Raw genomic sequence first — 16,506 nt, 5'->3', positions numbered from 1 at the left:
TGGTTAACAATTAATTTATTTATATCAAGCAAGAATGTATAGATGTACTAAAATAAAAGATTATTAACATATAGAAAAACCTAAAATATGTTTAGTTTTATGTAAAAGTATTTTGATTCTTAAATTTCTATCACGGATATTGTGCATATTTGTTTTAGTTATCTCTAAGCCAACGTGATACTTGAGGAGTTTATTTTAACCATAAGTCACCGATTAGATTAGATTAGATTAGATTAGATTAGATTAGAAGGAAATAAAAGCCTTCAAACTGTTTTTTACTCAAAGCCCTTGTCATCTCTCTCTATCTCACACTTGGTCTCCTTCCTTGTTAACACTTTTTTATTGGCCATTAGATCCAACGAAGTCCTACGTTGGTTGGTTTGTTTGGTTTTTTCTAGTCCAAGAGTAGTTAGGTCTTTGTAGGAATTGGTTGATGTTAACGTTGACCTACGAGAACAACGAAGAATGAATGGATAGATTATTATATAGTGTATTATTTTGGATCTTTTGTTGTATGAATGTTTAGAACTTATGAAATCTATTATTGTAATTTATATTGATTATAAAGTGTTTGTTGAAATGATTACTTGTTGATCCATTTTTTTCTTTTGTAAATCCTAAGAAATCATAGGAGGTTTCAGAAAGATTGATCTTTGTGAATGAATACGTAAATGTGTCACATAATTTAGGTAAAATCAATTAAGTTCATGATAAACAGCAAATATCAAGTTTCATTCAAACACTTTCACTAATGGATAGGTGACAGGGGAAATGTTCGTCTCCTCATATTAGAACTGACACATAGCATTTTAGTCAACAAAAAAAAAAAAAGTCTACGGTCCATCAAGTCATCAAAATCTAAATAAAAAATATTTAAAACTTTTCTTATTACACAAAATAGTCTTCCTAATTATAAATGCTAGTGGATCGACTATAATAATAAGTAAACCAAGACCTAGTCAATGAGGTTGGATCATTCCTCTCTTTTAATTTAAATAATACCTAAAGGATCACGATCAGAACCTCATCCGACATCGATCTTGATGAAGATGAATTATAAGATTGGAGCATCTCGAGCAAATCTCCTCACACTAGGAATTATAAGATTGGAGCAGTAAAACTTCATGCTAAAAGATGAGCATAAAAGAAATAAAATAAGCAGAAAAGAGCAGTTATTTCATCATTTTCTTCCTCATTTATATGCACATATTTCAAATCCTTCACTCTAAACACAAGTGGCAATGTGGCATAGCCTCTTCTCTTTTTTTCTAGTATTTCTAGGATTCTTTCTCTACGACGACGAGCAAATAAAATGATTGCATCTATCATCACACTCACCGGATTCATGGCTTTCCTCAAAACACGTTCGTTTAGAGAACGGATGTATGATAAAGAAGACACAGTTCTCAGTGCCAACCTACCACTGTTTTACTTAGACTTTAATCTTGCGTGTGAGAGCAGACTCCACCGATTAGGCGAAGCTAATGATGGAGGATGAGGTGGGTCCTCATCAAGCACTCATCCTTGTCGCAAGTGCCCGAGAAATATTCTCGTACGCACCCGTGCTAATAATTGTCCATCGAGTACTCGTCTTTCTCGCAAGAGCCGCAAGGGAGCCTGTGAAAGAAATATTCTGGCTGAATCTGATGTTTCGTTCACACAGCATGACAAATGCATGCAGAAATGTCCACCTCATGAGATGGCAGACAAAAGACGTTCCTGTTGCGGAGGAGATGTGGGGGAAGGGCTGCACGCAGAAACCTCAACGAGGACAGCTGCAACACAAACTCGCAGGAGAAGGTAGCTATCATGGATACGTAGCGGACCCGTTAGGGCGACAGTGGACGCAGGGATCGGTCCTCGTCGGAGAAACTAATGCAAATGTGTTCACATGCATCCCTGCCATGAAAAGGAAATGGCATTGTTTTAAGAGACCACAACTGTTCTCCATTTTTTGGTCCATCGATTTGCATAGGATTGCAACATCTCGTCGCTCTCGTTGTCGCCATGATTTTTATGTTTCTGATAATAATATTGTAATATTTTTATTACATGCAGCTGAGAATTAATTTCGTCCAAAGACTGATTGCTTTGGAAAGGAACAGATCGATGATCAGGTTTTCAATGGCTTAGTTGGATAGATTCAGCGACCGAGGACGTGGCTGATTGGGTGTGGTGGACTTCAAAGCTACTTGTGTTGGTCCATTTGGGGTGAAGCGGACGGATGATGTTTTGATTGAGTGTTGTATTATTGGAATTATTCACTAGCAACAACTTCTTTTTTAGTAAAATTTGATTGGCTCAAAAAGGATTTTTATGTTTGAAAAAAATTTCAATCGGAGGAAAAGGATTCCTTGTAAATTAAGGATTTCATCTCTTAAAAAATAAATTAAAAAATTAAGAGCTTTAATTTTTTTTTTTTTTAGATAGACGTAAAGAGCGTGGAACAAAATTTATCAGAATTTATGAGAGATTATATATAAAAAGATATAAATGGGTATCATTAACCATTGAGACAACATAAACGTTATATAACAATGAGATATCATTAACCATTCAATATTCCGTGAGCAAATCAATCGATGAACTCATTCTCCAATGAGCACCTGCACTATATCTCTAATGTCTCCATACAAATAGATATGAGACTACCTACCTCCATCATATGGACGGGTATATAACACACTAGTATATCCGGTTATCACGATGACCTTCTCGAGTAACCTATGATCATGATTATTTATGATATATATTTAAAGACGAATCATTCTTATTATTATGATCTCATCACGATCTGATTCTCATATTTTATATATATATATATATATATATATATATAAAGTAAAAAAAATTCATATTATGTCACACGTGTCATTACTTACGTAAGATGGTTGGACCCTCACTAATAGAATATAAAACATAAAAACTTTATTCACTCCATTCTCAACGGTGAGGGCCAACTTATCATCGAATAAAAGGACATCTCAAACTTCTTTGTTTAAGATATCCTCAACCCAACCATCTCAATACTAATAGTTTTAATATTAAATTTCACTTTAGCTTTTTGGATAAAATCAATGACTCCCGGTCTTTTGGTTTTCAATTTTCAAGAGCATGGCTCCATTCTTAATCATTCGAATGCTTGGGTAGAACTTATCTTGTCATTATACTTTAAAAAAAAAAAAAAAAAAAAGTCAATTACTTCAAAGTTGAGGAGTTTATACCTATTGTCATATGCAATATGATTCTATAAAATTCTAAGGTACTTGCTAATAGAATAAAACCACCCCTGCTTGATAAACTTATTGACTAAACCTCATATATTTTTATCTCTAACAAATATATTCATGATAACGTTCTTATTGCTAATAAGTTAGCATATAGTCTATTCAAGTCGCACAACAAAATCCCTCCTGTTATCTTGAAACTTGACATCTCTAAAGCCTATAATAGTGTTAGTTAGACTAACATTACTTCCCTATCTTTTTATTGCTTTCAAAGGGAATATTAACACTCATGATAATCTTAGGATGATTCTTCTTGAATATGAATCCCTTACCAATCTTATCATAAATAGAAATAAATAGAGAGATCCCAAGACGTGAGTGATCACTAGTTAAGTTAGGTGGATGATGCTGTGGAACGTAAAGGTTTACCCCCAAGATTAAAATATTCATATGGAAGATAATGTGGAATATGTTACCTATTTCATATTATATTGATTGCTAGCATTCTTTGCTCACAAATACCTACTATGCCCCTATCTGCAAGACATATCCTTTTCAGTGTCATTTTGCAAGACAATTATGGGATAAATTAGCAAATTTTCTACACCTAGACACTAATGATTTTGATAATTGGTATATTGGACACTAGTTGGTGGAAAGCTCAAGGAATGATAGTATTGAGAAAGAGGTGTTCTTGGTTTCTGTAGCTAATGTTCTTTGGGAACTTTCGATAGATAAACCGGAATGAGAACCACCATCGCAACCATTACACCAGTGTGAAAACCCTTGATGACTATCTATGAGTTCTTCACAAGCTTGAAGGGAGTTGATGTATACTCACTCAGGAGACTATTCAACTAGCAAGGTTTTGCAAATATAACTAACATCCATTGTGATGGATCTTTTTAAATCTTGAATCATTTACTTTTTTAAGTGTCAGGTATATCATCAAGGATATAGAATGAATCAATTTTCGTAAGAAGACTTGACTATTCAAGGACCCAAAAACCTTTTTGTTCATGTGCATTATAGTTCGAACCAAGATGCACATAATAGGTTGACTAATTTGTGATGAACCCAAGGGTAGAAAGTTTGATTGACCTGTTTGGTTTTGTTGCCCCTGCCTAAGCTTTAATAGATTTCCTTTCCAAAAAAATAAGAAAAAAAAAAAGTGCAACTTTTTACATACCAACTAGTGCAGAAGTGGTTTTCCAAAAAACAAAAAAAAAATAGCAAAGGAGCAATAGCAGTTACATGGTAGTTAAGAGAACACAAGGACAAATATATCAGCCCAGGCAGAGCAGATACTATGACTGGTTTAGATTTGTACAGATCACATCCATGCTTGCCCAGCAATAACTACCGGCATCCAGCAGGAACTAAGAGAGGCTATTCTACAATCAGTTGTCGTTTTAAATCTAATCAATTGGCAGCTTCGAAAATAGTTGATCTGCCCAAGAAAGAAAAAAAGTCCGTTATAAATATATTATAATTAGGGAATTCCAAAAACAATAATGCCACAGCAGTCAAATAATGCCAACATGTGAAAACAAATGCATGCCGAGAGGACATTTGTGCAAGCTATGCTTATTTTATTGAATAAAAAGCCTTTCGATCAAAAAGAAAATTTGATTATTTTCATTTTGATAATCTTTTTACTTGTATTATGATTCCAAATCATCAGGAAGATCAGATGAATGAGAAAAATATTGATAAATAAATAAAGTACAAGAACGCAGAACTCTTTCCCTGATCAGGCTAAGAAATCGCAAGCCTTCCCGTATGAAAGGCCAATGCATTAGTAACCATGAAGTCAAAAAAGTTGTACCGATAAATCATCACCGACCTTTTCTTTAATGACTGTTTTCTGAAGTGTGATCTATGCCTCAAATCCTAGGCAATTCTAAACACCGCTTGATTAATGCAAACTGCAATCATTTACTCCATGTCGATGTCTATCATTTTTATAATATCTGCACAAATTGTTCTTTTCTCCTCCAAGACGTGGTGGTACAACAGTATGATGGCCTGATATTAGTGCTGCCATTAAATATTCACAATTTAAATCTGAAGCTACAGACATGTATGGTTGAACTCATTTATCCTCCTGAAGTACCACTTGCAGTTCAACAAACAACACAACAGTGCAGATGATTATAGAACACAACAGTTCTATAAAGAAACTATTCTTTCTTAATTTTCAGAATATGGCAGAAGCAGTAAATTCAGACTGATTGCAACACATGTAGTAAAAACACTGTCAAACTAAATCATTTAGATTCAGCCACAAAAATTAGATGCTATCCGCTTTAGGAGCCTTAACTCCATCATAGTAGCACACAACCTTGGACTACAAACATAAAAGCCTTCCGATCAGTCTATTATATTTTTTCTTAGCTGTCATATAATTGAAATATAGAACATGTTGCATTTGAAATTTTTTCACAAACTTAAATCAAACATATGTTAATTCATTTATCAGTTGATACATTTTCAAGTTATTCAGATGTACTGCTTCAGGTGTAACCAACAATGCTGTTTGGGAACTCAATGTACTACAGAACCAAGTCACCCTCTAAAACAGTTACTTTGGGTTCTTATTAGGTACTCCAAGATGACACAACAATCTAGCAAGTAAATTGTACCCAAAAAAGAGCTCCAATCACAGAACTATCAATTACATAATCCACATACCATCACTAATGCAATCATCACAGTGTTACTTGTCGTCAACTAAATATTATCACTTAGTAACAGCCTTGACGATCCAAATTTACTGATACCAAAAAGGTGATCAGCCAATCACGTTTCATGATGTCTGATTCCTGTAATTAGCATTGTCACATAAGTCAAACCAAATGAAATGTGACCATTTGCATCTTTTTACTCAATAAATCCTTTTAATGTTTCTTCTTGCTTTTGTGATGATCCAAATTTACCTTCGTAGGGATTTGTCTATATTTAACCCAGGCTGTGGGTCTATTTTTTGCAAGATGCTTCGTTCATGCTGTAAGCATAATTATTCATCTCTTCCAGATTTACTCGGCTTGAATATTTTACTTCTTTTGCCTCAGATTGTGGATATATGTAGATGCGCTCTCCCTTCAGTGGGGTCATTCATGGGGTTTTGTCCTATGAGATACGGATTTTCTTGCATCAATGAATTTTAAAAATAAGACAGAATTAACCACTTTATCAATATTTTGACTTGATTTACCGAGTCCACCTAATACCAGACAACATGAAGTCTGATCCTATTACTTGTGTTCAATTTGTAAATATTTCAGCCATCTTACAAGTCCTTGGTTCTTGCAAGTGTACCCTAGAATCACAAGCTTTAGATGCTAACTCATAATAAAATTTCAAAACTATTAAATTCCATCAATTTCCTATTTATGCTGTGCCGATCCAACACAAATCTGTACATTTATAACTTGCTATTGCATTCGCTAGAGGAAGAATCAGGAATTGGTTTCATCCCTTGTAATCTTAAAATCTTACTGTGAAAACAGAAGGTTTAAGAACTATTTAAAATTTATAAAACCATCAAATACTTAAATCTGATCAAATATTGAGATAATTAAAGCACAGTGACTTCTTATTCAGCAACAACGAAAGCATTTCTCCAGTTTTTTCATATGCTCGAGGGTTTCATTTGGTAAAGAATATGTTTCATAGAAATGGATCCAAGTCCACAGCCATGGGTTCCAATGCACAATAAGATATAATATGTGTTCACGTAGTTATTGGTCAAAAAACATCTTCTGTGATTCAAGTAGCAAATTCTTTTCACCAATGGAAATTTCATTACAATATTTGACATTTTTAGTACCAACTAATTCATCGAATGTCATGATGCTCCCATTCCTACATTTTTTTTTCATATCATTGTGGAAATCATTATAGTATACTTAATAATTGGAATATTGAAATTATTATTTCATTATATTTTCTCAGTATTATATAACTTGTTTAATGCTATACCTATGGGAGTTATAACCACCTTTATGAACAAAGTCACATTATTTTTTTCTAAAATCTCTTATATCAGAGTTCTTCGTTAAAAATATCTTGATGTCATACAGAACAGTTTTAAAGATCAAATTGTGATCATATAAAAGCATAAAAATAAAATGACACGTTATAGTCAGCTCAATTACTATTGACATTTGTCCTCTTCTTTTGCCTTCAATCCAGTTAAGATTATCCCCCCTACTCAAGAAGATTGCAGATAGAGTTACGTCTAAATGGTATCCGGAGATGCATGCTCTACGCAGGGACTTCAATGTTCTTGAACAGATTGTAGAAGACCACTAGAGAAAAAACAAGATGCAAATACCTCCTACAAGATTTCTTCACTATCAAAAGGAAAATGCTATACAACTTTAAAAGGAAAAAAAAATCACATTTGAGACCTAAGAGATCAAAACCCTCCTCTTCACCCATCAAAAGTTTCTTTCTATTTTCTAGTATCAACTTTGGTCATCAAAGCAACATCCCTTTACCAAAGAGGAAATTTGGGATTCTTTTAGATCCTTGTGCAATGGTATGGTCAAGATTCTCTAATTCACATTGCACAAAGATATGGGTCTAAAATCATTGATATATTCATAAAGATCAGTAAAGTTTTAACCGAATCATCAAGCAACATCACATATTCATGAAAAATGGTGAAAGCACTATAGAAACTATCCCCAATATCTTCCAATAAGATTTGCAGAATTCCATAGTACAGCCAACAACTCGAGATGACAAAATTGATCCAATTTGGCCATCTCGAACAAAGGAATTTGTAGCACCTCAATGTGTCATAATCGGGCAAAATATCTCCTTGCACCTAATGTGTCCATCTTAAACAAAAGAATCCAAAGTGCCCAATGCGCTCACTATAACTAAAAAAGGCAACTACAATGTGCAATGTGTCCCCTTAGGACATACACATACATTCGATGTGATCGATGCACTAGCATCTCTTGAGCACGATGGATCTGCCCATGACAAAAGCATTTGAGACACCTCTTAACCATTTTTTATGCAAGCAATAACAATCAGGATCCCGAGATAAATATTGTACTCCGGCACAAATAAACCCATACCCAGAAATGCAATGGGAGCGCTAAATGATATGTCAGCTTTTCACAGTCAATCTGAATTCGACACATAGAATACGATTAGCTAGTAAATCCTGGAGTGCCATATCAGCATGACATACGCATTAAAACACTTAATACTCTATAATCGATGACAAATACATGTTCCATGTTCTAAACTCTGGAACTCTCCTTGGTATTTTTGACCCCACGAATTGAGTTAGAAGGGTATTATTGGACATGCCCTTACCACAAGTTTTGTAGGACTCGAGCGGAGATCAGACGACTGAACCCTTTTCAAACTCAAAATGACTGACCTCCGATCAAGTCACCTAACGACTTAAAAGTGGAACTCCTTATCCTAACGCCTCAAGTGATGGAACTCAAATCATTCCTTATCTTAAAGTGGAACTCTTCCCGATTCATACGACTATATTCAAAAATACAGATTGGATAAATTTCATCATCTCCAGTTGACGAACAAAATTGACACTAACACTATCCATATACGAAAAGAGGATTTGAGACCCTCAGTGAACATATTATGGAACAATCCAACCAAAGGTCAGAACACTTCCAATTCAAGACGCAGCTTATAAACAGTAAAACGGAGACAAACAAATAGGGCATAACAGACGCAAATGAGGAGAGATACCACAGTCAATCGTAGAAACAAAGAAAGATGTGAAAAAGAATAGAAAGAAAGCGATATATACCTGACACTTCCTTGATCCATGAGGGGGGCATCCGGGCAGACGATCGCCCTGCCCAAGCCGGACAAACTGGAGACGATCTCGACGACATACAACAGCATCAAGAGGCCGATCACCCAGGGCATCAGCAGGAACCCGATCAAGAACGTCAGGGACCCGCCCAGCATCATCGCCAGCGACGCCCCGAGGAGGAACGACGCGAACCCCGCTGGCGACACCGGCCCGGGCGGGTAGAGGGTGGCAGGGGCGTCATGGGGAGAGGAGTGGAGGGCGGCGAGGAGGAGGGCACAGAGTTCGTAGAGGAGCCGTGATTGCTGGTCGCCGCCACGCATCTCCGGATCGGATCAGAAGCACGAATCCTAACACCAACGCAAAGAGCGGAGGAGTCGGAGAGATGGACTACCTCGGGTATATATAATTGGTGCATTCGAGGGGGTCGTCTACCAAATAAAATAAGAATAATTCGACTATGGGAAGGGGGTTAATGGATATGCTTGTTAGGGTGGAAGCCACGTTTCTCTACATATGGTTCTAAGTGCGCCGATTCTTGCTGAGGTGGCGGCCTGAGGAGCCAGGATGAAATGGGGTCTGTCGAACCCAAGTCGATGGAATCATTCCCTACTAAACCTCACATGATTCGCACAGCCAAAAGTTGACCCACCCCTCCTCAAATGAAATTATTAAGAGGATTTAAATAAATAATTAATTAATTATTAGCTTTCTTGGCAACTCACTTTTACTTTTACTGGAGAATGACAAACAAATCGTTTCTTTGGTTTTCGAGTATTGAAATACTCGATTATTTAATATTGATAATTATTTTCTTCGTTCAAAATTTAATATAGTGTAAATATCTTTTAATTATTTAATATTTATGTTCATCTTGATCACATATCGTTGAGGTGTCGATCATTACTAACTCTTTGTTAAGTTGATGAGGTCTCGATTATATATTATTAAGATATCAGGTGTTATCATATTTAGGATAATATCGTATCCTATATTTTTATCAAATTAATTATAGATTATCTCTTATAATTAGTTTCTTTAATATTTCGATCTTTATACGATATTAAGATCCTTTAATTATTAAGAGTAAAATATTAAAATATTAAATATTAAATATAAATTAAAATATTAAAAAATAATTATAAAGAGATAATAATATAATTAGCTCAGTTTTACCCATGAGCTTAATTTGCTGATGTGAACTCGAAATTTATCTATAAATGATAACATTCTTGATGTTGAATTCCTTTTTTTGCATTAAAATATTAAGTATGATATTTATTGCATTCCTTTTTTTTTCGCTTTATAAATGATAACCATAGTTATATCCTAATTTTCCATTTGAAAATTTAATTAGATGGTTCAACATTCTTGATCTTGAATCCTATCCCAATTAGATCTTTTGATCTTCTTTGAAATCCATCCCTTTAATGCTCTTGTCTTATATTTGATTCAGTATCAGTCTTCTTCTGGTCCATTCAAGATTTCAACCCTCCTGATGGCTGCTGATCTAAAGATTAATTATGCAAAAATTGATATATATTCTCAATTGTTGTTGGCCATAATTTCCATGTTCTGATCACATTTACGTGACATGAATTCCTACACAAATGGGAATATAAGATGTACCAGTCATTTTTATTTTAATTTATATATATATATAATAATATTATGTTGGTTTGACTTTTTTTTTTTTCTCTTATCGAAATATAAAAAGTCATCACACATGACATATATTATCTATTTCTAAATTCCCTATCAAAATCTATTATCAAGAAACTTAAAAATGAGATGTTTGATTTGGTGAAGTCGATTTAATTTTTTTTTTAAATCATTGTACCAATTAGAGATTTTATTTGAGAGAAAAAGGATCATATATGACGTAATGATGATGTCACTGAATTTAGATTAATAATTTTATATTGATAATGTGATTTCATCATCCATGTGTTTGATAAGCAAGCGTCGAATGTTGTCTCTAGACATTATTGCTAGAGTTACAATAAGTTTAGTATCAAACAGAGTCATACAACGTATAAAAATTAAGTAAAAGATTTTAACAGCCTTGCTCTTTTATTTACCCATAATATGCATTAAAATCTTTTTCATGTCTTTATCCTAATTGACATCTAAAATTAATACAAAAAATAGAAAGATACACATATCAAATTTAAGTAAAAGATTTTAACAACCTTCCTCTTTCTCTTTTATCCTTTTTTTTTTTATTGCCTGGTTTTGTTTGGTGTTTACTTATTTACCTGCAAAATATAATTCTTTTTATCTTCGAAAAGTCGAATAATGAAAAAAACATGTTGTTCCCTTGGATGACTGTTGGTTGTTCATATGCTTTACATATAACCATGCATCCATATTTATCCATCTTATGATGCAGCTGCCGATATTAGCATAAATAATTGCATGTTGCTGATATTTGGTGAAGTGCTGATTGTTACCAGCAATTTATGATCTCAGAAAGAGATTGTAAAACACAATAACAATATAGTTATTATTATTATTATTCTTATTCTTGCTTTCTATTTTCGTTCATATTATTAAGAGTTCTACCATATTTCTACTACAATTAATTTAGTGGTACTGATTAATGCAAACCATGAAAAGTGTCTGATCCAGATTTCATGTGACCATAGCAACAATGATACGACACCTGTGTACTAAACATCAATCGATTTAAATACTTGATGGGTTACCTGTGTTCTGGTCCTACTTGTTCGGGGTCTTCATGGTGTTGGCCACAACACGGCAAACGAATGATATATCACGACTCATTTTTTATGGATCTCTTTCCAAAATACTATTTGGCGCAGAATTATTCGCTTTGAATGATGGGTATATCTATACGATTTTACTGAAAAATGATAAATTAAATCTAAATATATACGTTAAAACTAATGTTTTATTGATATAGTCATTACACATCAAAGATCAAATATTGGAATGAATACTGTAAAGTTGAGAAAAATAGAGTGATGCTTAGTGAAAATATTTATGTATGTAGAGTAAGAATAATCAAATGATGTAATCAAATGACTTATAGTGAGTATGATCTACAACTTAATATCTTATGCTTTTGATTTATATTGATATTCAATCTGTAAGCTCGACTTGAATCTTAATAAATTAAAATTAAGATAGACTTGATACTTAAAATAGAATAAATCATGAGATATATCGTCTCATTGATGTGTGAGAAAAAAAAAATCCTAACGGGATCTCTTTTAATAAATAACATAAATAAAATATGATCAAATGATCACAAGATAATCATTTACATAAATCAAAAATTTGATTGCCAAGATCACGAAGAGATAACATTAGTGTGTCATCCTCAGACAAATAGTCCAAAACAATACAGTGGATCATACATACCCTGTGATGCTAAAGCCAAACATCACCGAACCACCTCGTGATTTGATGCAAGGACGTATCTCTCCGCCGCCACATTCTACCTCAATCAATCATCATCATCTTTACCCGGGTGTGGGTGCATGACATCATCTTCACCGAGAAATAGCTTTGGCTATTCTCCGTTTACGTCTTACCCAGGCTAGAGAGAACGAAGCGAGGAAAGTACCGAATCCCTCGACCATTAATGTGCCCTACAGACAGCTTCGTTGCTGCGCAAGCTTCTACACACAACTCACTCCAGCGGTACTGCTTTGCTCCATACTCTACAGTAGCCGAGGCATGTTAGTCTTCGTGGATAGAAGCCGCAGGTGGCTTCTTTGTGCGATGTAATCAAGAGGGAGCAAGCGGTGTAAGGATCATATCGCCACAGCTCACAGGCAAACTTGTTCCTGTCAATTCAAGCATGCACTGACAAGTAGATGCTCTCTCTCTCTCTCTCTCTCTCTCTCTCTGTTGCTATAACTGGAGGAGGTAACACGTTTCGGATGCAACGACGATGAAGTGGTTCGGAATTGGTGAAACAGATAAGTTGGAAATGTTGGATTAGATATAGCGAGCTCCGATGAAATAGTTGAATAGGAAACAAGGAATTATGTTCTGCTTGTAATCGATTTGAACTCTTCACATTAGCTATCCCTTCTGAGCAAGACGAGTAGAGCTTTTTTCCGAAACTTCCTCTGTTTTTTACTCGCTTGCGAACTCTTTGTTCGATCACGAACAAAGTAGAAAAATAGGAAGAAAAAGGGAAAGGTTCGAGCTTATAAAACGAAGCAAAGGATCCAACTTTTCTTTTTTTTTTTCTTTTTTTTTCTCACCCGGATTTCTTCTCTTCCGAAGCTATCAAATGCAATGACCGAGGAGGAAGGAAAAGAATAACTAATCTGAATACGAAAAAGGAAGATAGCATCCGACACGATCATTTTCCCTTGCTGCCTCTGGTCCAGGCACCGTTGATAAGGGCCAAAGGTCTCATCTTTGGTTCGATTCGTTCAGCTTACTGAGGTGAGCGACGATGAGCAGGTTCCGCGGAAGGCTGCAGTCCTTGTTGAACAACCGATGGCTGGTGTTTGTGGCGGCAATGTGGATGCAGTCTTGGGCAGGGATCGGCTACCTGTTCGGCAGCATCTCACCGGTGATAAAGAGCTCCCTGGGATACAACCAGCGCCAGATCGCCGGCCTAGGAGTGGCCAAGGACCTCGGTGACAGCGTCGGGTTCCTGGCCGGCACCCTCTGCGAGGTCCTGCCCCTCTGGGCTGCTCTGCTCATCGGCGCGCTGCAGAATCTGATCGGTTACGGATTGGTTTGGCTCGTCGTGACAGGGCGAGTGCCGGCTTTGCCTCTGTGGGTGGTAAGTCAGATTCGGTATCCTTTCTGCCAAACATATCTTATGATTCTTAATTTGATCCTATCTGAATTCTTCAGTAGATCCGCGTGTTCTTCCTGGTGAACATAATCTGAATAACTCTTTGCCGGTTTACGTTCATCAATCCATTTGTTTGATGCTGTTCTTGTGATAGCCGAAATCTTCTGCACTTGCAGTTCCCGAACTGTACCATGCTTTATTTCTTATCGATCTTGCTGCTTTTGTTGATTTCTGGTGTGTCGAGTTGATGTATGTTTGGTGTTCCTGATGCAGATGTGCATCCTCATCTTTGTTGGCAACAATGGGGAGACGTACTACAATACTGCTGCTCTAGTTTCTTGTGTGCAGAACTTCCCCAAGAACAGGGGACCCGTCGTGGGCATTCTGAAGGGATTTGCAGGCCTGAGTGGTGCCATTATAACCCAAATCTACGCCATCGTACACACACCGGATCACGCGGCTCTGATCTTTATGCTCGCAGTTGGGCCAGCCATGGTGGTGATCGCCTTGATGTTCATCGTTAGACCTGTTGGAGGCCACAAACAAGTGCGGTCTTCCGATGCTTCGAGCTTCACCTTCATCTATAGTGTCTGCTTGCTCCTCGCTGCTTATTTAATGGGTGTCATGCTGCTCGAGGATATGGTTGACTTGAGCCCAGCTGTTACGATCTTGCTTACACTCATACTGCTCTCTGTTCTCACAGTCCCTGTTGCAATACCTGTGCTCATGACCTTCTATCCCGACGAACCTGACCTCGCTCGTGAGTGTCTCTTACCAGAGCATCAGAAAGGAGAAAGAGATGGATCAGATAGGCCTTCAGAGGTAATCTTGAGTGAGGTGGAAGACGAGAAGCCCATGGAAGTCGACTCGCTCCCTGAATCGGAGAGGCAGAAGCGAATCGTGCAGCTACAGGCAAGGCTTTTCCAAGCTGCAGCAGAAGGAGCCGTGAGGGTGAGAAGGAGAAGAGGTCCGCACAGGGGGGAGGACTTCACCCTGTTGCAAGCACTGATCAAAGCAGACTTTTGGTTGCTATTTTTCTCTCTCTTGTTGGGGTCAGGATCCGGGTTGACGGTGATCGATAACCTGGGGCAGATGAGCCAGTCTCTGGGGTACGAGGACACTCACATCTTCGTCTCCATGATCAGCATATGGAACTTCCTCGGACGAATTGGAGGAGGCTATGTGTCTGAGGTTATCGTCAGGTAATGCCTTCTCCATTGCACTTGCTGCTGTCAATGCAATAAAATTCTTCTCATCTGCTGTTTTCTTCAATTAGTTCTTGAAATGTTGCTCTTCTTCAGATTCCACAATGCTTCGCTCGTAATTTTATGGTCTTACATCTCTTACGCTTGTGAATCTGAGCAGGGATCGCGCGTACCCGAGGCCTGCGGCACTGGCAGTAGCTCAAGTCTTAATGGCAGTAGGCCATCTTTGCTTTGCGTTGGCTTGGCCGGGGGCGATGCACGTCGGGACGCTGCTCATCGGGCTCGGATACGGCGCTCACTGGTCGATCGTGCCGGCGGCGGCCTCGGAGCTGTTTGGTCTGAAGAACTTCGGAGCACTGTACAACTTTCTGACGGTGGCAAATCCAGCTGGTTCGCTGGTGTTCTCCGGCGTCATCGTCAGTGGCATGTACGACTACGAAGCATCAAGACAGGCTCGGATGCACCACAACTCGGCTTCGCCGCTCACCGGAGCAAGTCTGGGCGAGGAGAAGGCACTCGAGTGCGACGGAACTGAGTGCTTCTTTCTTTCTTCCCTGTTGATGTCTGGATTCTGCGTTGTTGCAGTTATCTTCAGCAGCATTTTGGTTTACAGGACCAAAGTCGTGTATGCCCACCTCTATGGAAATCGCGAGTCAACACTGTGATGAAGCACATGTAATACTCTCTCTCTCTCTCTCTCTCTCTCTCTCTCTCTCTCTATATATATATATATATATATATATATATATATATATATATATATATATATATATATATATATATATATATACACACTCATTACTGCTGAAAGAGCATATTATTGTTTCCGGAGTTTGACCAGTGCTTGGACTTTATAAAAGCTATGGAGTTTGATATTAGGTTCTACACATACTCGAGCAATTCTGAAGAAAGATTGAAAAGAAGAATTCAGTTGCCTTAATGCTCATTCATCTTCCTCGTGCATGTTTGAAACGAAGAACATTAGTTTTAGGATTTCTTTTGGACGTGAACGAGCATAAGGAAACTATTGTGGATCAAGGCTTCAGTACGATTTGATCCGATTCCGAATGTGCATAGTCACCCACACGGAGATTGGTATTGAACAAGTTGGTGCAGAACCGTTCCCGTCTTTTCGGAGCAGCTCTGTGCTATGCAACACCATCTTGTACAATATCGGATAGCGTGGGAGCTAGCGACTGTTGTATCCGGGTCCGAAATGTCAAGTTGATGTAATGTCCCGCGTCAATCTTGACCTTAGGCACATAGTTATCATAATATGAAATAAAAGAAATAATCAAAAGAGTTGATTATTTTTCGAAAGGGGATTTAAGTTTTCTTTTAAATAAGGCTTTTAAAAAATAACAGTTTTTTATATGCATAAAAAAGACTATAAAGAAAAAAGAACTATCAAAACGTCCATAATATTAAATCAACTAAAGTGTAAAAAAATAATTAAAATATGATTCACTCGAT

The 16,506-nt window shown here is 36.9% G+C and overlaps 2 protein-coding genes across 2 annotated transcripts; one reads left to right on the top strand and one right to left on the bottom strand.

The window, feature by feature from the left end:
* Window positions 1-4,383: 4,383 nt before the first annotated feature.
* Window positions 4,384-9,426, bottom strand: LOC103994164 (uncharacterized). The gene is made up of 2 exons (XM_009414488.3): window positions 9,034-9,426; window positions 4,384-4,677 (listed from the first exon to the last, which is right to left on the bottom strand). Exons 1-2 carry the CDS (start codon window positions 9,360-9,362, stop codon window positions 4,650-4,652), a joined length of 357 nt encoding a protein of 118 aa, XP_009412763.2. The 5' UTR covers window positions 9,363-9,426; the 3' UTR covers window positions 4,384-4,649.
* Window positions 9,427-13,333: 3,907 nt separating this feature from the next.
* Window positions 13,334-15,717, top strand: LOC135644495 (protein NUCLEAR FUSION DEFECTIVE 4-like). The gene is made up of 3 exons (XM_065162103.1): window positions 13,334-13,813; window positions 14,102-15,030; window positions 15,194-15,717. Exons 1-3 carry the CDS (start codon window positions 13,478-13,480, stop codon window positions 15,696-15,698), a joined length of 1,770 nt encoding a protein of 589 aa, XP_065018175.1. The 5' UTR covers window positions 13,334-13,477; the 3' UTR covers window positions 15,699-15,717.
* Window positions 15,718-16,506: the final 789 nt, after the last annotated feature.

This window comes from Musa acuminata, chromosome BXJ3-8 (assembly GCF_036884655.1).
Source record: "Musa acuminata AAA Group cultivar baxijiao chromosome BXJ3-8, Cavendish_Baxijiao_AAA, whole genome shotgun sequence".
Lineage (NCBI taxonomy): Eukaryota > Viridiplantae > Streptophyta > Magnoliopsida > Zingiberales > Musaceae > Musa > Musa acuminata.
This window is presented reverse-complemented; position numbering and strand designations above follow the sequence as displayed.

Bases quoted from the DNA above. Each gene is read 5' to 3' on its own strand.
- LOC103994164 (XM_009414488.3), bottom strand. From the start codon at position 9,362: ATGCGTGGCGGCGACCAGCAATCACGGCTCCTCTACGAACTCTGTGCC. The intron at 4,678-9,033 runs GTATATATCGCT...TTTCTTGGGCAG, and splicing joins ATGGATCAAGGAAGTGTCAG to ATCAACTATTTTCGAAGCTG.
- LOC135644495 (XM_065162103.1), top strand. From the start codon at position 13,478: ATGAGCAGGTTCCGCGGAAGGCTGCAGTCCTTGTTGAACAACCGATGG. The intron at 13,814-14,101 runs GTAAGTCAGATT...TTCCTGATGCAG, and splicing joins CGGCTTTGCCTCTGTGGGTG to ATGTGCATCCTCATCTTTGT. The intron at 15,031-15,193 runs GTAATGCCTTCT...GAATCTGAGCAG, and splicing joins GTGTCTGAGGTTATCGTCAG to GGATCGCGCGTACCCGAGGC.